Genomic DNA, 23,316 nt, shown 5'->3' with positions numbered 1-23,316 from the left:
CGGAGGGAAAGACTGGCCATTTTTACTGGTGAGCTACGTATGTCTCAAATCGTAGTATAATCGTTGCATTTATATATTCGTACGAAATGCGTTCAGGTAAGTTAGATTCTTCCATCAAAGTCATGAGGACGTTTCAAGCCAGACGATTCATCATCGTTTTCTTTCTTTCACAATGCATCGCAAGAAGAGTTTTGTAGTTTTTGTTGAGGCGCAAATCAAAGGGAATCAATTAAAGCATTTGAATCACTCCAGGCCTTTATCGAGCGGTAGCTATTCTTCGCATTTCCATGTCTACCGTCTTGAATGGTTGCCAACTGGCATTACATTTAAAGTGGACGGCCAGACGGTCGGTTCGCTGTCTCCGCCAGCTGGCGGATTCTGGGAGTTATCCGGCCTGACAGGTGCAAATCCTTGGACGAAAGGCACCAGAATGGCTCCTTTTGATCAAAAGGTATGACTCATTTTCCTTCTCGTAAGCCTAAATTCTCCTTTGGCTTAGAGTCGATTCCTTTTGTTATCTGCAGTTTCACCTGGTCTTGAACGTTGCGGTGGGTGCTGCTGGCTTTTTTCCGGAAGGTTGTGAGAACGTTCCGTATGATTTGCCATGAGCCGGGAGTTCGACAACGATGCGCACTTTCTGCGAGAAGAAGGGCGAATGGTATCCTTCCTGGTATAGGACATCTCGTGACGATTCCGCCGTGCAAGTTGACTACATCCGCGTTTGGTGGAATCCAGCTATTTTACGCGATTGAATTTCTACTTTGTTTTTGATTGTGAGTTATAATGAATGAATATAAATAGTAGAATTACACTTTTGACATCTAGTAATTGTGTAGGAAAGTAATAGATCCGTTAACAAAAACGCATGCGGAAGAACATTTTGCTTTGTTATATTCTTTTCAACGGGATTAGTTTTACGACGTTTTTTTCTATCAAATCAAATTATCATTTAGCATTTAGCAAAGCTCTGGCTAAATGCTAATGGTTCTACATGTAACCATGGCGGGATTCAAACCCGTAATTGTCGAATGTCATTTCACGATATTAGAGGTCCGCCTTATCCATTAGGCCACACGGTCTTTTATTTGTCCCCTGTAACTAATAAAAATTTATTGACCTAATAAAGTCTAAACAGCTTTTAGCAAAAGCCCAGTACAATCGATTTCTAAATTAAGAAGTTGTAATAATAATTATTGTGTTCAGTTTACTGTTTAACCGTGGCGGGACTCGAACCCGCAATTTTCGGATTGCAATTTATTTAATTAGAAGTCCGACGCCTTATCCATTAGGCCACACGGTCATGTTTATTAAGCACCTGCAATAATTATAATTTTGAAAAGAACAAAATTTTCTGTTACCTCCCCCATGTGCGGTAGAAAAGCCGGGCATGTACTAAAGCTTACTGTAGAAGTTAATAAATAAATAAATTAAATTCCGTAAGCAGCAAGGGTTAAAAAAGAAATGAAATGCTCATTCCATGACCGTTTAGAGGCCCTGAATTCGAGCCCAAATCGTGACAGGTAAAATTTGAGAAATCCACCCGATAAAACTAGAAATGAACTCAAATATTCACCATCATAAAATCATAGCATTTCTAGGAATGAAGTACACTAACGTTATATTATGATGTAATGCTATACTGAAAACGAAGAAGGATCTTGCTACTTGTGTATTACATGGAACCGAAGGTTGTTTCTTTCATGAATTGAAACTAGTTCCAAGAAAAAACATTCGAGGTCGATGCCATAAACGAATGCAGTTTAGTATACAGCGTAGGAGTAGACAACTGATTAGTATTTCATGAAACCACAAACTGCGCCTGAGTCCAATTTAACAACCGCATCGCATTCTGAGGCGCCGCCCTTCTTTAACCAGCAGGTTCCCCTCTAAAGACATCAATGAAATTTGTTCGTTTCGTATTAGTTTAGTGATTAAAAAAAACTCGTTAGATTTACTTGATAATTCGTCCAAACAAAGTGACTGCATTGCGGATTAGACTGGCAAGTTGGTCCGCAGGTTTCGGGAGAACTCGCTACAGCTGCTAAATCGCGACCCAAGAAATCGCAATTCAATGCCCATTTTAGGGATCCAACGTCGTTCCACGCGTTGGAAGGCAGACCCGTAGTTGACTTGAGAAACCCGCAAACTGCTCCGTCGGTTGTTTTCGACACGGAATCAAATTCCGATACTAAACCTGATTTCATCCAACACGTCCCTCCCTGTGTTATAATTAATCAAATCAATTGGTGAAATGGAAGACTTTTAAAATAGGAAAGAAAAAATGTACCTGAAAATTTGTCCACGTGAAATGGCTGCAAGGAGGATTTGCTTTACAAAGAGATCCGCATTGGTCTCCGGTGCTGAGTTGATTTTTCATATCCCGGCCTATGAAATCGCACTGAAGTGCCCAACGAGTATCGGTTCCGGCGCCGTTCCAATCGAGTGCCCTTACATTATTGACGTCCAACATTACCAAAAACACGGTGGCCCAGTAGAGCGAACATTTACTCGCGTGCAATGATCTCATCTTTCGGATAGTTGAGCTGGCGCAATAAAGAATATGTGCTGATGTTAGGAATGCTGCGATCGACTGAAGTGACGCGTTACAAAACTAAAACTAAACCTCTGCTAAGCAGGTGAACGAACATAATTCGTCACCAGTTGTCGCACGTTCGCGACTTACATATCCGCCTCGCCATCTGGGCAGAACAAGGTGATAAACGAGGACTATTTTTATTTGATTATTTTCTGTAGGGGCCAATGCAAAGCTAGAACTGTGCTACCCCAGAGAGCTATTTGATTAAAGCTGCTTTACAATAATGTCCGTACAACGAACTCGATTAATGCACGAGAAACGCAGTTCGTTTCTACGAGTTGCTTGACGTCAACTTGTCGCTCTTTTGTGCAATTTAAATTCTAAAAAACCATTGTGCAATGCTTTTACTTAATTGGGAGTCAGTGATTGATTATACTAGGTCTCTACGATTATATTAGACGTGAACATGTGTTGTAATTGAAGGGGTCGTTAACAGGATTGCCGAAAGCTGAAATGGGGAACATGAGAAAAACCAGCTGCGCACTTGTATCTCGAGCAACTGGGTTGACCAACAGAGATCCAGCATATCACCCACCGTATACTGGAATTGGTTCGAATGCACACGTTATGGATCCGCTTATTCACAGGTGAGCACCAACTTCACATCCAATCGGGAGTTTCAGCAGCTGTGCATGACGTAGTATTTTTTTTTTAGGGCATGTTTCCAAACACTTACGTGTCAAACAAACTGAGCTGAACAGCTTTTTGGTGAAAGCGGAAATCGACCATTTCATATTTTTCATCACTGCGTTGTTGTTCGTATCCTGGTCATTGGTCGAAAGCTTTTGAAGCTGAACGGCTGCAGTACAACGAAGCGCTACATTATTGGACAACATGTCATTCAGTTATCAGACTAAAAGCTTATATTACGTCTTTTTCATTCTCCAAGCCCTTTTGGCTGTCGTTTTGGCTCAAAATGGTCAACTCGTTTTCCAAGAGGATTTCAACACCTTAGATCGTAATCGCTGGCAACATCTGATCACTGCCTGGCGAGGGGGCAACAACGAATTCCAGTATTACACTAATCGTACAGAAAACAGGTAAGTTAACGTTCTCTTTCGGTACTAGGATAAACTAACGTTCTAACAAAAACCTAAATTTGTCATAGTTATGTCAAAGATGGAGTGCTTTTTATAAAGCCGACATTGACCGCCGATCGTTTCGGTAACGACTTTCTTTACACGGGGACTTTGGATTTGAATAAGGAAGGATGCAATATCAACTGGGAAAACGGATGCTTCGCGTACCATATTTTCTTTCTAATAACACGTTTTTTAAAATGCGCAAGAACAAATTTATTTTGCGTGTACTATACCTTTAGCCAGGCTGGAGCAGAAATTATCAATCCAATCCAATCAGCGCGGATCATAACGAGTAAATCATTCAGCTTCACGTATGGAACGGTGGAGGTCCGCGCAAAAATGCCTCAAGGCGATTGGATTTGGCCAGGTAAACGAAATGTCTGCATAAGCAGACAAAAAAAATAAATAAATAATCAAATAATTCCATTGCAATTACTTACCCACGAAGCGATTTGGATGCTGCCAACGGACTCGGTCTACGGAAATTGGCCCCGTTCTGGCGAGATAGATATCGTGGAAGCTAGAGGAAACGCTGATTTGACTTGCAATGATGGCCAAGGCAAGATTGGGAATAGCAAAATGTACTCTACCCTGCACTGGGGTCCAGACGGAGCTAACAATCAATTCCAAAAGACATCTTGGGCAAAGTAATTTGAGTTCTCTATAACGTAAAGGTAAACGTCCTATTGCACAAAAAATGCAATCTAAATTTATTATGCTTTTAGATTATTATCGAATGGAACCTACTCATCCGACTTTCACATTTACCGTCTTGAATGGCTTTCTACTGGTATCACGTTTAAAGTAGACGGCCAGGTGGTAGGTTCTGTATCTCCGCCAGCTGGTGGCTTCTGGCAGTTATCCGGGCTGACTGGAACCAACCCATGGGCTGCAGGAACAAAAATGGCTCCCTTTGACAAAAAGGTAAATTTGCCGCGAAATTTACATTTTTCAGCGATTTGTATTGGATTTGATTTGAAGTAGGAAAACTACAAATTATTCCAGTTTGATTATTTTTTTTTTAACAGTTCCACTTTATTCTAAACGTTGCTGTTGGAGGTAATTTCTTCCCGGATGGCTGTGTGAATGTTCCTTATAACAAACCATGGACACGATCCAGCTCGACTCAGATGCGTTCTTTCTGGGAAAGAAAGTGTGAATGGTATCCTACTTGGTACCGAACGTCTCGTGACGGTTCCGCCATGCAAGTCGACTACATTCGAGTTTGGAGTGCTTAACATTATAGCCATTTTCGTCCGACAGTTGGCTGCTGGTCGGGGCCACCTTATATGAAGACGAAACTTGAAATACAGCAGAGACAAAACCAGGTGTTTGGTTACGTGATTTTATTATTTTAGTCAGCTCCAGTGGCGCAGTTGGTTAGCGCATGGTACTTATATGACAGTATTGTATGAGTTGATCAAAAGATACGTGAGAAATGCCGAGGTCGCGAGTTCGAGCCTCGCCTGGAGCATATGATTTTTAAATGACAAAATACTGGTATTTAATTTAACCTACCGGAAATTTGTTACAAGCAGTCTGCACAGCATATCAGCTCCGTCGTTAAAAAATTTCAAAAATTTCTTCATCATGTCACATGGAAGAAATAAAAGGGAAATAGGTTTTAAGCACAGAATGACAAATTTGCGTAAAATTCAAACGTGAAATTACGCAGGTAAGCGGAAAAGTTTGTTCTTATCTTTGCCCTGAAGAACAAGATTTTTGTTCTAAAGTTTTATTTTGAGTACGGTAGAGGAATAACGTAGATAACTCGATGGCCTTGTCTCCGTAACCATCACAGACTATGCTATTATAAGGATACAAACACAAAAAACCTGTTTTGTGTTTGAAAGCCGAAACGTTCTGTAATAACAAGCCGGGTGGTATTGAATTTTAAGTTTGGTTGTACACGCAACAAAGTTCTACAGCAGAAGAGATCGAGTGCACAATGCGCACTACAAATTGCGCACTAGCATTAAAAGCACACCCAGCAGCTTATGATAAGTTTTCTGGTCGAAAGTTTAACAATCTCTAGGTCTGGTACTTGAAACTCGGAATTGCTGTTTTTTTGTTTTTTTATCGTTTTTGGCTCAAGAGTTTCATAATTCCGTTTCTGCGTCACGCCTTTCTTTTTATTGTCGTAGTACTATAATACAAAGTTTGCTCCCATCTATGACCCAATGATTTTTATAGATTATTTTTTCTCTTTAACTTCTTCGTTATTTGTCTCCGGAAAAAGAAATCGGGTCCTCATATCTGATATGGTAACAAGTTCAAAGCTACGTCAAAAGTGGGTCAAGTGCGTACCACACACATCGGTGTATGTTAACATGACTATTCATTACTCGACTTTACATTGGCTGCAATGTGATTTCCTCACGAGCAAAAATGTCTTGGAGCCAAGAGGGCGATGAAAACTCTACTCTTTCTTATTCTATTCTTCCACCCTGCTGCACGTATGATATGTCGGTAACATGAGTATATTGGCCTCGAGATACCATATAGGGGTTACCTTTACCACACACATAGTTAGGCTATCGAATTGTTAAAACACAACGAACTTGGAAATGGCGAGATGTTAGACTTTGACAGTTTTAGGCTACCAGTCCTTTTACAAAGAAAATGCTAACAAAAATTTAGAGCCACCTTTGTCAAAAATTTGTAGAGCGAATTGACAATACAAACAAAGATACTAAGCTATTCTGTGAACGGCCGTATTTCATTGCTATATCTTTAACCAGCCCCCAGGTAATAACGTTTTCTTGACGAAAAAGGGCTTTTTAAAAATGAATTTTCAACTAGCAATACTGCAAGAAGGGTTTTCCTAACTTGTCCGGTTAGGAATACACGTTACTACGTTAGATTTCCCAGCAGGTGTTGGGTTTTAAAAAAAGGGTGCCAGGTTGTACGTTATCCCTTCAATCATAAAAGAAAACTACTTGTATTTCTTGGAGGAAAATTATAGACACTTCGTGTTTTTTAATGTCACGTGATAAGACTGGGACGCTGGGTAGACCCTTCCGGTTTTCTTTTTCTTTTGTGATGGGCAACAACAAGCGGAGCATTCATGGAACATTCATCATCAATGCGAACCAAAAGCGTCTATTTTTATTAGATGGGATGATGAATCGTTCGGAAAGCAGTTTTCCGTTTTCTCGAAATGAAAAACTGTAGCACATTTTGCATGGCCAATTCATGGATCTAGAATATATTTTCTAATGAATCAAATATAGCCTAAAGGCGTACCTTGATGCTCTAAAACAAAATAAGGAAAAAATACAGTGGATCAAACGAAGGAAACGCCACCAGGTAACTCGCTAATTGCTTTACATTCATCGACATTTGACTGGTTCGACGCGGACGACGCCATCTGTAAGAAACGAATAATAACTTCTGGTAGGAAGGGGCTTCAAATAAATGCCCGTAGTCGACTTCAAATTTGAATGAGGTAGGGAAGGACTCAAAGGAGTTTTCACCGTTGAGACATATGTGTGAAGTTCAGTTACGAAGTATGTCGTATTACCGACCTTGCCCTTAATTGCTTTTAACTTTAAAACAACAGTTTGATAGTTTTAAATATTTGATATTTGATTTATTTTAACAAGTAAGTGAAAAATGATTTCCTCTTTTTACTGTTCATGAATTGCTAAGTTGTAATTGTTCTTTGTTCAGACATGGGACAAAAAAAAGACACATTGCTAAGATGGGTCAACTGCTGTTCAGACACTGCAACATCCGTCGAGAGAATAAGAAACTTATCCGATGGTTGGTTTTTTATCCATATTCTAAGTTTTCTGAGAAGCCATCCGACTGATGGAACTGACCCTTGGCTTCAGACCATAAATATTTTGAGAGGTATGAAGTGTCATCATATGCAAAACAACAAAAAAAAATGTCTATGGTTTGTTTAATTTTCAAGAATACAAGCTGGAAGAAAATGTTGTCGATTATGATGCAGCTGCCTCTGGAAATGAGGACGAACTGGCAAAACTTATTGTGATCTGCATGTATCTCACAATGGTACAAAAACCTTGTGAAGTTATCAAGGAAAAAACAATGTGGAATTTGTCAACAGAAGATCAAAAAGTCATTGAAGCTATACTTCTTGCTATTGTCAATGACGACCAGTTAACAAGAAGCAGGTTAAATGATGTATTGCAGGATGTACAAGGTATACCATGCAAATACATTAAATATTTTAAAATCTTTAATAAAAATTAATTATTTTATTGGATTCAATACCATTTTGTTCTTTATAATTTTATAGAAACCAGCTTTACAAAGCCTGTCATGTTTTACACATCTTCTCCACTTTCATCATTGTCTTCAATGAAGAACTCACCATTGAAACGATTCCTTGATGTATATATGGTTGGTTATTTTCAATATTCCTTTGTCACTAATATTTTTATTTGGTGTAGTCTCCTATGGCACTTCGCCTAACACGCCTTCAGAAAGAAATCAGTGATAAAAATGATGAAATCCGCCGACTACAGTCGGAACTACTCTCAGAATCGGACGAGTCATCTGCCCTTACATTACGAATGGATGATTTGAAACGAAAGGTGAAAGAGCTAGAAAAAAAGAACAGTGATCTTGAACAGCGACTCCGTGACTGCCAACTGCCCGACTCTTCCGGTCCTGACACCGACGTTAAAATCACGAATTTGAAAAAAAAACTTAAGAAAATGCAAGATGAGTACGAGTCTTCCTGCCAGAAGTACTGCGATCTAAACATAGAGTATGAAGCGATGAAAATTCGACAGGAAAAAGATCGCAAACAGGTATAGAGGCAGTGCTGATTTTTAAGCGTGTAATCCATTAAACAGCTTTTTTTTTTTTTACTCATGTTCCATTACATTATTCGCAGATCAGACAACTTCAAATAGATTTGAACGAGACTGTCGCTAGGTTCGAGCGCGAGTCAGCTGAATATCAACTCCTTTTAGATTCTATTCGTACAGAGAACGCTGAACTGAAGCATTCTTTGGAAGAGAAGGTACAATGGATTGATGTTCTTGAAGAGAAAAGCCGAACGTGTTCTGAGATGCATGCCCGACTGAATGCGCCGGGATCTCCGTGTGAAAGGGAGAGCATTGGATATAGCTTATTGTCCATTGAGGTAAGGAATTCATTAAAGTTTTTAAAAGTGTAATTTTAACTAATACGTTGGTATCTTTTCAGGCTGAAAAACTGCAAGGTGATTTGGAATCTTATCGCAAAGATTTGGCTCGCCAGTCAGATCAGTTTGATTCCGAGAAACGGATTTTCCAACAGCGCGCCGCTTCTCTTGAGGAAGATAAACGTTCTCTCCATCGCCAGGTTGAAGAAGCCAACCTCGAAAATCAATCCTTACACGTGCAGCTGGACAAGGCCAAATCAAGCCTGGAACAGCTGTCTTTAGGGTGTGATTCCTTAAGTAAAGAAAAAGAAGAGCTTCGTCATTCACTAGATGAATTGCAAGAGGAATTTCGGACCGAAATGAGCCGAGCTCAACAGCAGTTGGAGATCCGTACCCAGAAAACGTTGGAGTTGAATCATCACATCGATTTGTTGAATCAACAACTCGATGAAACTCAACTCGCAAAAAAAGCTTTCGAGCAATCCATTCAAGAACTAACTGGAGAAAAAATGCAACTAGGGCAGAAAATGGCAGCTTTGGAGCAGAGTCATCTCGACTTGCAGGCAACCATTTCTTCAAATGAGTCCAAATTTCAGAATAAATTGGATGAAACGTCAAGTCAATTAGAGAAAAGCAAGCAACAAATTGCTGATCAGTCTAAGACTATAAATGATTTAGAAGAAAAACTTCGAAGCCTTCACGATGAATTGGCGGTAACAGCAGAAACAGTTTTGGTTTTGGAAGCCGAAAAACAGCAGTTGAACCAGACCAAACTTGATCTCGAACACCAAAATTCTGATTTGAAATCTGCTTTTGAGGTTTCTAAACAAGAGTTTCAATCCCGTTTGGAAAAAGCCAATAATGAGTTGGAATTGGCTACCACCAAAATCACCGATTTCTGCGAAACCACGAATTCCTTAAAAGCGCAATTGGAAGCCGCTTTGGAAGCGAGATTGCTTTCCGAAAGTCGCTCGTCGCAACTTGAAACAGACCTCAACAATCTATACCAGGAGCGAGGCCATCTTCAATTGGAAGTCCAACAACTATTGCAGGCAGCACAGGTTTCACGCGAAGAATTCCAAATAGAAAAGGATTGTGAGTTATTATTATTTTTTATTTATTATTTATTGGAGCGTTAACAAGGGAATAGCTTCGTTACTTATTGAATTATTTCTTCATTCAAACAGGCCTGTTGGTGGAACTGGAAGCCAAGAAGAACAACATATCGGAACAAGCCAACCGCATTCTGGCTGCTGAGCAGAAACATAACGAGGCAACACAACGGATCAACTATTTGGAATCATCTGTTCGTTCACTTGAGCAGGAGACTGCAGAACTGATAACTTCGAAGAGTTTTTTTGATCAGCAAATATCCACACTCCAAGCCGCTATCGACAACGGCAAGACTGCATTGCAGGCAGCACTAGATGAAGCCAAAGAGGAAAGAGAAACTCGCGAGAACCTCATTGCACAGCACAAGGAAACCATTCAATCCCTCCAAGTTCACTTGGAGTCCTTATCTCAAGAAAAGAATGCTCTGGAATCTCAAGTAGTTGGTCTTGGAGTGGATAAAGAGAGTTTGTGTCAACAATTGGCTTCACTGGAGAGTTCTAGAAAAGGGTTCCAAACAGCTCACGATAGCCTAAAGGCAGAATTAGCAACTTTACAGGATAATTCTCGCCAAGAAAACCAAATTCATCAACAGCAAATTGAAAATAAATGTGAGGAAATAACTGCCGTGGAGAAAAGGTTAGAGCAAGCTTTGCAAAATGAAATAGATCGTGAAGCTTGCATTCAAGAGTTAAATGGCGAGAAGACAAAACTATGGTGCGAAAACGACTTACTCCAAAAAGAAGTTTCTGAACTTGTCTCAGCAATCACTATGGAGAAGGGTGTGTTGGAAAGTAACCTTGAAACCCTTAAAGAAGAGCTGGAGATTAATGCGAAGGCAATGGACGATTCTCAACAAAAAATTCAACACTTGGAATTAGAACTAGCTGAGTTGGTTGCCAATAAATCGTCGCTGGAGTCTGAAGTAGAGAAACTGTCTGCCGAATGCTGCAAGGTGGTAATTGAGCGCGAACATCTAGAGAAAGAAAATCAACGTATGGATGGATTTCATAAACAACAAATTCAAGAGTTCGAAACCCGCCTCTCCCAGCTGACTGAAGAATGTACGAAGCGCGTTAATCAAATGGGCGAACAGCTTGAGGCGACCGTACAGCTTAACCGCCGTGTTGAGGAAGTGAACGCCGAAAAGACCAAACTTGTTGAAGAGAATGATTTACTTAAACTAGAAGTGTCTAACCTAACTTCCTGCATCACTGAGGAGAAAACTTTGTTCGAAACTGATTTGAATGCTCTGAAGGAAGAGCTGGAATCAAATATAAAGGTGATGGAGGAATCACATAAAAAAATTCAACATATGGAGTCGGAACTAACTGAGATGATTGCTCAGAAATCCTCCTTGGAATGTGAAGTGGAGGAACTATCTAAGAAATACTCCGAAATGACAGAGAAGTGGTCAAATTTAGAGGAAGAAAAACAACGCATGGAGCTGCTGCATAAGGAACAGCTGGTGGCATTCGAACATCGTCTTTCTGAACTAACTCAAGAGCACGCCGAGCGTATTATGCAACTGGACGAGCGACTTGGAACAGCGGAAGTGCTCAATCGTAAACTGAAGGAAGATTGTTCAAAATTGGAAAGTGAGCGTGAAGCATTACACTTGGAGAAATCTGGATTTGAACAAATGTATGTGGAAGCTAAGGCAGTCTGCGAAGAGTTCGAATCAAAGATACATCTGGAAGGTGAATTGGCCCGAAAAGATGTGGAGCTCAAGGAACAAAAACTGTTTCAACAATCTAATGCTTTAACTGAATTGGAACTTGTGATCAGCAATCTTTGCAAGGAAAAGAAAACTGCAGAATCCAACTACATGCAACGAATTCAAATACTGGAAAATGAAAAACAAGAGATGTTGGAGACACACAGCCGTAATGAGGAACGAAACGCTTCTTTGCTCGCCTCATTTGAAGCTTCACGGGACGAACTAGAGCAAAAACTCATTGATGCCAACCTCAAACTGAAGGAGCACGTTGAGCTGTTGCAACAATCTCGTCTTTCTCGAGAGCAAACAGAAAAGCAAATGGAAATCCTTACAGTGAAACTTTCCAAGTTGGAGTCTGATTTAAAAGTAGCTATTGAAGAAAAGGGTCAATTAACGAATGAAATGGCAGTTTTGCAAGCTGTCCAAGGTGAAATGAGAAACCTAGAAGTGGCAATGGAGCAGCTCACTTCAGAAATCCAGGAGTTGTCTTGCAAAAAAGTTAACTTGGAAAGGCTTCGAGAGGTTTTGGAGGTCGAAAAGGCAAACGCTGAAGAGGAGGCTAATCGCTTGCGTCAAGATATGGAGTCTAAGGAAATTCAAATCGCACAGCTCACTGAAAAAGTAGAGTACACAGAATCACACCTGAAACAAACTCAGAAGGACCAACAGTCGTTCAAGGCTCGCATTTTTGATTTGGAGTCCACAGTTTTGTGTCTGTCGAGCAACGCAAGCGAAAAGTCGCAATCTGCCTTAACTCTTGAAAAACAGCTTTTGGAACATGAAGCCACCATAGAACGATCGATTAATGAGCTAAAAGCAGAGAAAGAGCAGTCTGCCACAGCCCAAGTTGCTTTTTTCAAAGCCTTGTCAGACATACAGAGTTCCAGCGACAGCAACCAACGTGAACTGGAAACAGCCGTCGCCAATCTGAAGCGTGAATTAGATATTGAAAAACAACGATCTTCAGAGGACAAAAGTGCCTTTGCAGCACTAGTTTTGGCGAAAAAGGAAGTAAGCGAGCTGGCAGATTCTCTTCAGGTTAAAGTAGCAGAGATGGAGGCTGAAGTAAATAAACTTGTAAAGTCTGAAGCCCTATTGAAGAAGGAGAAGGAAGAAATGACAGGCTCAGACAATGTTCGCCATGAAAAAGAAAAACTGGAGATGGAACAACAAATATCTCAGTTGACGCTTCAAGTTGAAACATTTTCTAAGTCATATGCTGGTTTGGAAAGTGAATACGGCCGCTTAAAAGCTGATCAGTTACTTGCGGCACAAGAAAAAAAACGTATTGAAGAAAAGTCCCGTGAAGTTGAAGCCAATCTCCGATCGACAGTGACCGAATTAGAATCGCAGCTGAAGAACATGGAGGCTGAACTTCAGTCTAGAGTGGCTCACGTGACGGAACTCTCAGGCTCGGTTGATATTCTCAGATCGCAGATTGAGGCTAGTGCTCAAGAGAAGGAGATCCTTGAACGAAATTTTTTTGCTAAAATTTCAACCCTTACGTCTGAAAACGAAATGTTGGTGAAAAAGACCAGTGCGTTTGAAACAGAAATTCAAGGACTTCAGAGTGAACTTGCCTTAGAAAAGACAAAAACATCGCAGGGTAAGGGAGATATAGCCCTAGAGCACCGCAAAGAAAAGGCTGCATTAGAAGCTCGTCTTTCGGTGGCTCAGTCACAAATGAAATCAATGCAAGAAAAGCTCGTCAATCTGACTGTCGCTAATAATTCGCAAGCGCCTCTTGAACATAAAGTCAGCTTATTGACAAACGAGCTAGAAGCTGTAAACAAAGCGAAGATTGAGCTAGAAAAGCGTCTTGATGACTCAATGGTGCGAACCAACCAGGAACTACATTCGGTTAAAAAGGAAGAGGTATTTGTTTTTTAGTAGATTCAGTGATATCTGCCGAAATAAAATTCTTCTGTGCTTGTTGTAGCTTGATAGCAACCATACAAGCAAATCCTCTTCTCAGGACCTGGATGCCGAAATTTCTTTTCTACGCAGAAAGTATGACAACGCCAAGAAAGAGCTCAATCACAAAGACGATGTCGTTAACCAATACGCAGTTAAAGTAGGTTTTGCTAATGTTAATTGCTAATGTTTAAATTCTATTTATGCGTTTTTTCTTGCTCATTAGTTCGAAAAAATGCAAAATCAGTTGGATAAACTTGAGGAAGAAGTTTCTTCCTTAAATATGGACAAGAAAAAACTGGCTCACGAGAACCGCACTCTTAAAATTGAGCAAAGTCACTTGTTGGCACAAATCTCTTCTGAAAAGGACAAGGCTATTGCACGCAACACAAGACACTCCCTGTAAGTAACAATACTTTTTTTGTTTGTTCTCTGTTCACATTTTTTTGGATTTCATTCCTGATCCTCTTTTTTTATCTTTATAGGGCATTGCAACGAGGCAATACTGCGTCCGACGGTAAACCATATTCTTGTTCTGTTTTTTCTTAAATTAAAAAACTGAGATTCGTGACACCGTCGAATTTCTGCAGTCGACAAGTTATGCACCTGCAACTACAAATTTTTTGACGAATTTGTCAGGAGGTACATTAGCTGATGCCATGGTTGACGCTCGGCGGCGCTCAATGCGTCCTTCACGTAGCGAAGTTGTGACGACCGGCAGAGAACGACAAGCAGCTACTGAAGTTTTCAGAGCTCCTCAATTGGCTTTTGGTGACGGATCGGATGCCAATAGCATTTTTAAAATACCTCCCAGTCGTCGCGACTCGACCAGCAGCGTTTGCAGCAATCGCAGTGATATTTCTATTACATCACGCGGCACAAATGTTCCACATGGGGCAGGTCGTCTTTTTACCTGTGATGATGAAGACGGTGAACTCTTCAGCAGCTCGTACTTGAACGAAATGAAAGAAGGTATATCTTAAGGTTATCGAAATAAGAAAAGTATTGTTTCTTATTTTTGTCCTTAATTACCAGGAAAGTGTCGCGTCGAAGATTGTAGTACTCGGGTCAGTGAGCTTCTTAGACGGAATACCATGCAACCGCCACATATGCGTTCAGCTTACCCTGTGGAAATGAATGACGAACGCCTTCGCCAAAATGACTTGACCATATATGAACAGCCATTGGCGAGCTCTAGTAGGGCAGGCAATCATCACGACACTTTACAACACCTATCTTTGGCGACGTCGATGCTAAGCATGAATACGCCGCCTGCCATGAACACCCGTAAACGTCGCTCGAGTTCTTGGAACCCAACAGACATGGAGACGCCAGTAATGCAGCCTCGAAAGCGACGATCATATGAGCTAGAAGCAGATCTTTCCACTGACTCAAACGACACTCGTAGTATCTCAAGCAGTGCCGAACGTAAGAAGCATCGCGATGCAAGTCTTACTTCTTACACGCGCCCGGGGCCTCCCACGCCAGCAAGAAACGCGGTGAAAGAGAACATTTCTACTCCATCGGTAAATTTGCCTTATCTGTTTGTTTATTTTTACCCAGTTATTTATTTTCTATTTACTATTACTTGAAACTGTTTCAGATGGCTTCCTCCCCATCTAAGGCAGCGTCTAGACAATCGACAAAGGTAGGCTCGAAAAGGACAAGTCCCACTCCGGGTAGTAAAGGCTCAAAGTTGACTCCAGTCGGCTCGTTGGTGAGAAAAGTACAGGCAAAACTCCGCAGCAATATTCAGTCTTCTAGCGAGGTAATTAAATGTTTTCGTAGTCAATGTTTACCGTTATGTCAACGGCCTTGTTTGTTTAGCAGAACACTCCTAGCTCTACACGCCCCGTGGATCGAAACTAAACATATTCCGGAAACCTCTTGGAAGTCGAAGCTACAATTCGGACGCTAAGTTTTAACTTTCTAGAGTTTTGTATCTTCTTTTTCTTTTTGAATTTTTAGACCTTGATTCGTAAAAGTTTTAATATTATATATCTTTTTTAGTTCATATCGTAGCTGTTAGTTGCATTCCTTGATACAAAAATTGAATATTCCCCGGAATCCTTATTTCTGTGTTCAGGGCTAACTGACTAATCCTAGCCTTTACATCCTTTTCGTCCAAATTCCTCCATGCTTTACCATTTTGCTAATTGGTTTATTGGGATTTAAAACTTGATCTTGTACGTACTAAGAGATATCTTACGAAAAAAATACTACGTTTGAATAATTAGCCGTTTTGAAAGCAATCGAAGTCTTTTTGCAAGCGAGATAACACATTACATTTTGTGACCGTATGAAATTGAGGAACTAGAGCAATTTTCTACGTAATTCTTCCATCCTTTGATCAATTTTTGCCATCATGTCCTCATCATCTCTATTGTTTGGTTGGACATTCAAAGAACCGTTGAAATATTCGGGACTAATACTTTCTAAATGTAGAATTCTATCTTCAAGTGCTTTTAGGCGTCCATACACATCCAGCGGAATTGGTTGTTCCTTGACAAGACCCAAATGTTTTTCCATGTTTTGAAGGCGCTCCTGTATGGCAGGTGTTGGTTTCAATTGGGTAGTTGCAGATGATAGAGCAGGAACTTCTGAATGCGTCTGGGGACCCCACATGTTAACACATCTGGAGACTAAGTAGAAGAAAAAGGCGATTAGTAATCATCTTCGCGGAAAACAGCGGTGAAAAATCTTTACCTTTAAGATGGCTTTTACTATCTTTTCTACTTATAAGTACTGCCTCTGTGCGAGCACATGAATTCTCGGATCCATCCAGTGGTAGCCGGTGACAGAATTCTTGAATATTAAATACGTCCGATTCCGCTCGTTTGCGTTCCATAAAAGCCGAAATTCTTTTATCTAGCTAAAGAAAAAAAAAAAAGAAAAAAATCAATACGCTTCGTAATTAGTTGGATACAGCTTTTAAAAATGTCATACTTCCGAATTGGAAGCCTTGATCTGAATGCATTCTGTAGCTGCAGAGTTCAGCACTTTCCTTTTGATTGACTTCTGTTCTTCTTGTTCTACAATTTAAAAAATGCAGTTAGAATTCGCAAGCACGTTAAGAATCGTAACTACAGGAAACACGTTATTTTTTCGTCTTAATTGGTCTCATATTTAGATGCTTTAGAATTCACAGGTAAAACAACCTTGCTTTAGAATTCTGATGCTCTTAGAAATTTTATTTAAATGTTATTGGATGCCGAGGCGATTTATTAGCCTTCAGCAACATTGTAAAGCAGAATATGCTAATTTATGTACGTAAACATCTCTAAATTGCCTTATTTGATACAAAGCCCGTTACCTCTTCTACAGAAGTCAGGAAACTACAATTTGTCAAATCTAAAGGCGCACTCTGTTCGATTACCCAGTCAGTTTACAACTTTCCCTGATTTTAATCATGAAGACTTTTTATTTTACAGACAATGATTTCCAAGGTTGGAAATGGACCGATAACAATACGACTCCATTTTTGAATAACCATGTACCTCACGATATCATATGCAGGTGAAATTATTGCATAGAAAAATGTGAATTTAAAAATCTACACCGGTGTCGTTCCAACATGCAACAATGTCGGTTCGACACGGTGTTACCTGGGAAAGTATGTGAATAATAGAAATATCTAAGGATGAGGTGCTTGTGTTTTACTTGTCCATGGACACTCTTTGTTAGATTTCCATTCAGGGACTCCATCACTATAAAGTTCTTTTTTCCAAATCGGTACAGATTTCTTCAGGGTATCAATCCCAAACTGAACAGCTTCTAAACACTCAGTCCGATGCTCAGAAGAAATGGCTATTACAATACTAGCTTCACCCACTGGAACTACTCCCAATCTAAAACACCATGGAATATCTGACTATCATCTGAGTTATAATTATTATTATTATATTTTTGCTAATGCATTGACTTACCTGTGATGGAAGGCAATGTTTTCAACTTTCCATTTCTCTCTAATTGCCTGGCAAATTTTCTTTATTTCTTTTTCTGCCATAGGCTTGAAAGCTTCATACTCTAGACGAATAACCTGGCACGTGTAGCAATTTAATAGATCTATGGTACAAAGCCAAAGTGAAAATAGTTAAGTTTACCTTTTTCCCTTCATAATTATCTCTTGTAGTTCCAACAAATAATGACACTGCTCCAGTGGAATCTTCAACCACTTCAGAATAGATCAAATTAACATCCAATTTGTCTTCTACCAATATAATAATATCCATTCTATGTATATGTTTGCACACAACACCAGCAACAAGTGATTGATCAGAGAATCACTATGGAAGAATAATGTGATAATACTACCCCCCACTCAGTGGTGGGATGACTGCAATTTCCCTACAATTTTCGATATCTAAAAGTTGGTTAGGCTCAACGTATTCTTCATTCACAGCTAGAACAATGTTCTTTGATATTGGCTCCAGTGATGGAAATTTTCCTAAAATGATGCTCAACAAATTTTCTCCTGTGGTTTTTGTAGTTGACAGGGGAAGACAAATGCTATCAGAATATTTACCAACTAACTCTTTTGCTTTCGCGAAGAACAGAATATGAATAACTACTTCGTCCATTGATCAAATCTGACAGCATGTCTTAAGCTCTAGACTAAGTTGGCGACTATCTAAACTTTTTTAAACGATATATCGATATTTTTAGATAAATGTTAGAAGGTCGATATTTTTAGATATATCATTGTATCGATACTTTTCAAGTAGTTTTTCTGATATTCAATAGATGCCGTATTGTTAACAAATAGTACAAAAAATAAACAATAAATTTTTACTTCTAGGTGGATTTGAACTGAGAATTTTTGACATGCGAATACTGTCTTCATCCACAGCGCTATTGGGTCGGCAGGCATATGTCATAAATATGCCGTGTGATTTTTGGAGAATTTCAAGAGATGTCGTTTTTTGCCGATTTTGACAAAAGTGGGAAGGCTATACCCTTCCCACTTTTTCATTTTTGGCCAAATTTAAAATTTTGCTTAAAATACATCATTTTGATTCAGAATTTCCCGATAGGGTTTCTATCAAAACTCGCATTTCCCAACCCCCTGATACAGGCACCCCTACCCTTCTACAACGACCGGTGGATCGACCGACACTTTTTCTGAGACTTTACCCCAGAGATGGCGCTGATGGCGCGGTGATTTCAGGGGTGTCCGCACTAATCTTTCGTTCGTTTTTTTTTTTTTAGATGCTGTGCCGCTGAGATTGGTCTCCATTTGTAGAGGAAATAACTCAGCAGCTCCCGGTTGAGTCCCCGTTTTTATCGGCTGAACGACGAAGGAGTGTGGAGCAGTTTAGTCAGCCAACTCGAGTCGATTTCAGGGTCTCGTACGTATCCTTTATACGTTTTCTTATTTTAGATGCTGCGTCGCAAAACTTGACGTCGTGTTGTAGAGGAGATAACGCGGAGATTAACGAAGGGGTCCTGTCAATTATCGGCTCAACAATAAAGGAATGCGGAGCAATCTAACAGCGACTCGACATTTCTGGAGATTTTTTTTCAGAGATGGCGCGTCGGTCATGAAGATAGGGAAAAATCAGGCCGCGAAGTTATTTTTCAAGGCGAGGCTTGTTGCGTCGCCCGGCAACGGACAGGTTATTTCACAGGCCGTGTGAGCTCCATTGTTTCGATCATGGTCGTCTACATAAAAAGGGGCAACTACGGAACGCCGTTTGATCCACTTTTTACTAGGGGCCCTCACTCCGTTCAGGAAGTTCCCGATAGGGTACGGCCTGGTCGCCAATTCGCCATAATATCTCGGAAACCGTTTGCTAAAAAAGGCAAAACAGACTCCGTATACATGTCCTATGAGGCGTGCGCTGATCTGGTTAAAAACCATAAATGAAGTTGGTGCGCTAACAGAACTGTTTTCGTTAATTTTTTAAACGGCTAGTCTAAAGAGAAAACCAATGACTAAATCGAAATCGGCGTTCAATGTCGATTATACCGTCTGATTTTTGGAGAATTTCAAGAGATGTCATTTTTGGCCGATTTTGGCAAAAGTGGAAAGGCTACACCCTTCCCACTTTTTCATTTTTGGCCAAATTTCAAATTTGGCTTAAAATACATGATTTAGATTCAGAATTGAATGAAAATCACGGAAATCAGGTTTATTTTTCTATTGGTCTTATAGTTTTTCATTTACATGTTAAAAACCATAAATGAAGTTGGTGCGCTAACAGAAGTGTTTTCGTTAATTTTTTAAACGGCTAGTCTAAAGAGAAAACCAATGACTAAATCAAAATCGGCGTTCAATGTCGATTATACCGTCTGATTTTTGGAGAATTTCAAGAGATGTCATTTTTGGCCGATTTTGGCAAAAGTGGAAAGGCTACACCCTTCCCACTTTTTCATTTTTGGCCAAATTTCAAATTTGGCTTAAAATACATGATTTAGATTCAGAATTGAATACAAATCACGGAAATCAGGTTTATTTTTCTATTGGTCTTATAGTTTTTCATTTACATGTTAAAAACCATAAATGAAGTTGGTGCGCTAACAGAACTGTTTTCGTTAATTTTTTAAACGGCTAGTCTAAAGAGAAAACCAATGACTAAATCGAAATCGGCGTTCAATGTCGATTATACCGTCTGATTTTTGAAGAATTTCAAGAGATGTCATTTTTGGCCGATTTTGGCAAAAGTGGAAAGGCTATACCCTTCCCACTTTTTCATTTTTGGCCAAATTTCAAATTTGGTTTAAAATACATGATTTAGATTCAGAATTGAATGAAAATCACGGAAATCAGGTTTATTTTTCTATTGGTCTTATAGTTTTTCATTTACATGTTAAAAACCATAAATGAAGTTGGTGCGCTAACAGAACTGTTTTCGTTAATTTTTTAAACGGCTAGTCTAAAGAGAAAACCAATGACTAAATCGAAATCGGCGTTCAATGTCGATTATACCGTCTGATTTTTGGAGAATTTCAAGAGATGTCATTTTTGGCCGATTTTGGCAAAAGTGGAAAGGCTATACCCTTCCCACTTTTTCATTTTTGGCCAAATTTCAAATTTGGCTTAAAATACATGATTTAGATTCAGAATTGAATGAAAATCACGGAAATCAGGTTTATTTTTCTATTGGTCTTATAGTTTTTCATTTACATGTTAAAAACCATAAATGAAGTTGGTGCGCTAACAGAACTGTTTTCGTTAATTTTTTAAACGGCTAGTCTGAAGAGAAAACCAATGACTAAATCGAAATCGGCGTTCAATTTCGATTATGTCATCTGATTTTTGGAGAATTTCAAGAGATGTCATTTTTGGCCGATTTTGGCAAAAGTGGAAAGGCTATACCCTTCCCACTTTTTCATTTTTGGCCAAATTTCAAATTTGGCTTAAAATACATGATTTAGATTCAGAATTGAATGAAAATCACGGAAATCAGGTTTATTTTTCTATTGGTCTTATAGTTTTTCATTTACATGTTAAAAACCATAAATGAAGTTGGTGCGCTAACAGAACTGTTTTCGTTAATTTTTTAAACGGCTAGTCTAAAGAGAAAACCAATGACTAAATCGAAATCGGCGTTCAATGTCGATTATACCGTCTGATTTTTGGAGAATTTCAAGAGATGTCATTTTTGTTGGCCGGTTTTGGCAAAAGTGGAAAGGCTATACCCTTCCCACTTTTTCATTTTTGGCCAAATTTCAAATTTGGTTTAAAATACATGATTTAGATTCAGAATTGAATGAAAATCACGGAAATCAGGTTTATTTTTCTATTGGTCTTATAGTTTTTCATTTACATGTTAAAAACCATAAATGAAGTTGGTGCGCTAACAGAACTGTTTTCGTTAATTTTTTAAACGGCTAGTCTAAAGAGAAAACCAATGACTAAATCGAAATCGGCGTTCAATGTCGATTATACCGTCTGATTTTTGGAGAATTTCAAGAGATGTCATTTTTGGCCGATTTTGGCAAAAGTGGAAAGGCTACACCCTTCCCACTTTTTCATTTTTGGCCAAATTTCAAATTTGGCTTAAAATACATGATTTAGATTCAGAATTGAATGAAAATCACGGAAATCAGGTTTATTTTTCTATTGGTCTTATAGTTTTTCATTTACATGTTAAAAACCATAAATGAAGTTGGTGCGCTAACAGAACTGTTTTCGTTAATTTTTTAAACGGCTAGTCTGAAAGAGAAAACCAATGACTAAATCGAAATCGGCGTTCAATTTCGATTATGTCATCTGATTTTTGGAGAATTTCAAGAGATGTCATTTTTGGCCGATTTTGGCAAAAGTGGAAAGGCTATACCCTTCCCACTTTTTCATTTTTGGCCAAATTTCAAATTTGGCTTAAAATACATGATTTAGATTCAGAATTGAATGAAAATCACGGAAATCAGGTTTATTTTTCTATTGGTCTTATAGTTTTTCATTTACATGTTAAAAACCATAAATGAAGTTGGTGCGCTAACAGAACTGTTTTCGTTAATTTTTTAAACGGCTAGTCTAAAGAGAAAACCAATGACTAAATCGAAATCGGCGTTCAATGTCGATTATACCGTCTGATTTTTGGAGAATTTCAAGAGATGTCATTTTTGGCCGATTTTGGCAAAAGTGGAAAGGCTACACCCTTCCCACTTTTTCATTTTTGGCCAAATTTCAAATTTGGCTTAAAATACATGATTTAGATTCAGAATTGAATGAAAATCACGGAAATCAGGTTTATTTTTCTATTGGTCTTATAGTTTTTCATTTACATGTTAAAAACCATAAATGAAGTTGGTGCGCTAACAGAACTGTTTTCGTTAATTTTTTAAACGGCTAGTCTAAAGAGAAAACCAATGACTAAATCGAAATCGGCGTTCAATGTCGATTATACCGTCTGATTTTTGGAGAATTTCAAGAGATGTCATTTTTGGCCGGTTTTGGCAAAAGTGGAAAGGCTATACCCTTCCCACTTTTTCATTTTTGGCCAAATTTCAAATTTGGTTTAAAATACATGATTTAGATTCAGAATTGAATGAAAATCACGGAAATCAGGTTTATTTTTCTATTGGTCTTATAGTTTTTCATTTACATGTTAAAAACCATAAATGAAGTTGGTGCGCTAACAGAACTGTTTTCGTTAATTTTTTAAACGGCTAGTCTAAAGAGAAAACCAATGACTAAATCGAAATCGGCGTTCAATGTCGATTATACCGTCTGATTTTTGGAGAATTTCAAGAGATGTCATTTTTGGCCGATTTTGGCAAAAGTGGAAAGGCTACACCCTTCCCACTTTTTCATTTTTGGCCAAATTTCAAATTTGGCTTAAAATACATGATTTAGATTCAGAATTGAATGAAAATCACGGAAATCAGGTTTATTTTTCTATTGGTCTTATAGTTTTTCATTTACATGTTAAAAACCATAAATGAAGTTGGTGCGCTAACAGAACTGTTTTCGTTAATTTTTTAAACGGCTAGTCTAAAGAGAAAACCAATGACTAAATCGAAATCGGCGTTCAATGTCGATTATACCGTCTGATTTTTGGAGAATTTCAAGAGATGTCATTTTTGGCCGATTTTGGCAAAAGTGGAAAGGCTATACCCTTCCCACTTTTTCATTTTTGGCCAAATTTCAAATTTGGCTTAAAATACATGATTTAGATTCAGAATTGAATGAAAATCACGGAAATCAGGTTTATTTTTCTATTGGTCTTATAGTTTTTCATTTACATGTTAAAAACCATAAATGAAGTTGGTGCGCTAACAGAACTGTTTTCGTTAATTTTTTAAACGGCTAGTCTAAAGAGAAAAC

The 23,316-nt window shown here is 38.9% G+C and overlaps 4 protein-coding genes and 2 non-coding genes across 10 annotated transcripts; 3 read left to right on the top strand and 3 right to left on the bottom strand.

Annotated features, from left to right (window-relative positions):
- Positions 1–1,212: 1,212 nt before the first annotated feature.
- Trnar-ucu lies at positions 1,213–1,300 on the bottom strand. The gene is given in 2 exon segments: positions 1,213–1,248; positions 1,264–1,300. It is a non-coding gene; the product is annotated as a tRNA-Arg (tRNA).
- Positions 1,301–1,654: 354 nt separating this feature from the next.
- LOC116922157 lies at positions 1,655–2,633 on the bottom strand. The gene is made up of 3 exons (XM_032928570.2): positions 2,288–2,633; positions 1,956–2,219; positions 1,655–1,886 (listed from the first exon to the last, which is right to left on the bottom strand). The coding sequence occupies exons 1-3, from the start codon at positions 2,525–2,527 to the stop codon at positions 1,791–1,793; spliced, it is 600 nt and encodes a 199-aa protein (XP_032784461.1). The 5' UTR covers positions 2,528–2,633; the 3' UTR covers positions 1,655–1,790.
- A 672-nt stretch (positions 2,634–3,305) lies between these two features.
- Positions 3,306–5,005, top strand: LOC116922156 (beta-1,3-glucan-binding protein). 2 transcript variants are annotated; one of them, XM_045171988.1, is made up of 6 exons: positions 3,306–3,636; positions 3,705–3,839; positions 3,918–4,045; positions 4,127–4,325; positions 4,404–4,602; positions 4,684–4,738. In XM_045171988.1, the coding sequence occupies exons 1-6, from the start codon at positions 3,431–3,433 to the stop codon at positions 4,720–4,722; spliced, it is 906 nt and encodes a 301-aa protein (XP_045027923.1). In that variant the 5' UTR covers positions 3,306–3,430; the 3' UTR covers positions 4,723–4,738. The 2 variants fall into 2 exon arrangements, with proteins under 2 accessions (XP_045027923.1, XP_032784460.1); XM_032928569.2 differs by having other exon boundaries at positions 3,307–3,636; positions 4,707–5,005.
- Positions 5,006–5,039: 34 nt separating this feature from the next.
- Positions 5,040–5,152, top strand: Trnai-uau. The gene is made up of 2 exons: positions 5,040–5,077; positions 5,117–5,152. It is a non-coding gene; the product is annotated as a tRNA-Ile (tRNA).
- A 1,975-nt stretch (positions 5,153–7,127) lies between these two features.
- Positions 7,128–15,780, top strand: LOC116921351 (early endosome antigen 1). 3 transcript variants are annotated; one of them, XM_032927616.2, is made up of 15 exons: positions 7,128–7,282; positions 7,351–7,533; positions 7,598–7,849; positions 7,946–8,040; positions 8,100–8,462; positions 8,549–8,800; positions 8,863–9,895; positions 9,988–13,505; positions 13,570–13,704; positions 13,771–13,946; positions 14,030–14,061; positions 14,184–14,516; positions 14,580–15,070; positions 15,148–15,312; positions 15,375–15,780. In XM_032927616.2, exons 2-15 carry the CDS (start codon positions 7,353–7,355, stop codon positions 15,411–15,413), a joined length of 7,065 nt encoding a protein of 2,354 aa, XP_032783507.2. In that variant the 5' UTR covers positions 7,128–7,282; positions 7,351–7,352; the 3' UTR covers positions 15,414–15,780. The 3 variants fall into 3 exon arrangements, with proteins under 3 accessions (XP_032783507.2, XP_032783506.2, XP_032783508.2); XM_032927615.2 differs by having other exon boundaries at positions 15,372–15,780; XM_032927617.2 differs by lacking the exons at positions 14,580–15,070; positions 15,148–15,312; positions 15,375–15,780 and having other exon boundaries at positions 14,135–14,342.
- A 4-nt stretch (positions 15,781–15,784) lies between these two features.
- LOC116921352 (molybdopterin synthase catalytic subunit) lies at positions 15,785–17,918 on the bottom strand. 2 transcript variants are annotated; one of them, XM_032927618.2, is made up of 6 exons: positions 17,648–17,918; positions 17,471–17,583; positions 17,205–17,392; positions 16,491–16,576; positions 16,251–16,416; positions 15,785–16,186 (listed from the first exon to the last, which is right to left on the bottom strand). In XM_032927618.2, exons 1-6 carry the CDS (start codon positions 17,774–17,776, stop codon positions 15,858–15,860), a joined length of 1,011 nt encoding a protein of 336 aa, XP_032783509.1. In that variant the 5' UTR covers positions 17,777–17,918; the 3' UTR covers positions 15,785–15,857. The 2 variants fall into 2 exon arrangements, with proteins under 2 accessions (XP_032783509.1, XP_032783510.1); XM_032927619.2 differs by lacking the exon at positions 17,205–17,392 and having other exon boundaries at positions 16,251–16,412.
- Between the last annotated feature and the right edge of the window lie 5,398 nt (positions 17,919–23,316).

This window comes from Daphnia magna, linkage group LG4 (genome assembly GCF_020631705.1).
Source record: "Daphnia magna isolate NIES linkage group LG4, ASM2063170v1.1, whole genome shotgun sequence".
NCBI classification, from domain to species: domain Eukaryota; kingdom Metazoa; phylum Arthropoda; class Branchiopoda; order Diplostraca; family Daphniidae; genus Daphnia; species Daphnia magna.
The sequence above is the reverse complement of the archived record's forward strand: the minus strand, read 5'-3'. Positions and strand labels throughout refer to the sequence as shown.

Excerpts from the sequence above, each read along its gene's own strand:
- LOC116922157 (XM_032928570.2), bottom strand. The coding sequence starts at position 2,527 with ATGAGATCATTGCACGCGAGTAAATGTTCGCTCTACTGGGCCACCGTG. Across the intron at positions 2,220-2,287 it reads TCACGTGGACAAATTTTCAG|GGAGGGACGTGTTGGATGAA; the intron begins GTACATTTTTTC and ends ATTATAACACAG. Across the intron at positions 1,887-1,955 it reads TTGTTTGGACGAATTATCAA|AGGGGAACCTGCTGGTTAAA; the intron begins GTAAATCTAACG and ends TGATGTCTTTAG.
- LOC116922156 (XM_032928569.2), top strand. The coding sequence starts at position 3,431 with ATGTCATTCAGTTATCAGACTAAAAGCTTATATTACGTCTTTTTCATT. Across the intron at positions 4,046-4,126 it reads AGGCGATTGGATTTGGCCAG|CGATTTGGATGCTGCCAACG; the intron begins GTAAACGAAATG and ends TTACCCACGAAG. Across the intron at positions 4,603-4,706 it reads TGGCTCCCTTTGACAAAAAG|TTCCACTTTATTCTAAACGT; the intron begins GTAAATTTGCCG and ends TTTTTTTAACAG.
- LOC116921351 (XM_032927615.2), top strand. The coding sequence starts at position 7,353 with ATGGGACAAAAAAAAGACACATTGCTAAGATGGGTCAACTGCTGTTCA. Across the intron at positions 14,517-14,579 it reads CTTGAACGAAATGAAAGAAG|GAAAGTGTCGCGTCGAAGAT; the intron begins GTATATCTTAAG and ends CTTAATTACCAG. Across the intron at positions 15,313-15,371 it reads ATATTCAGTCTTCTAGCGAG|CAGAACACTCCTAGCTCTAC; the intron begins GTAATTAAATGT and ends TTGTTTGTTTAG.
- LOC116921352 (XM_032927618.2), bottom strand. The coding sequence starts at position 17,776 with ATGGATATTATTATATTGGTAGAAGACAAATTGGATGTTAATTTGATC. Across the intron at positions 16,577-17,204 it reads CAAAGAGTGTCCATGGACAA|AACAAGAAGAACAGAAGTCA; the intron begins GTAAAACACAAG and ends TTTAAATTGTAG. Across the intron at positions 16,417-16,490 it reads TCAAGGCTTCCAATTCGGAA|CTAGATAAAAGAATTTCGGC; the intron begins GTATGACATTTT and ends TTTTTTCTTTAG.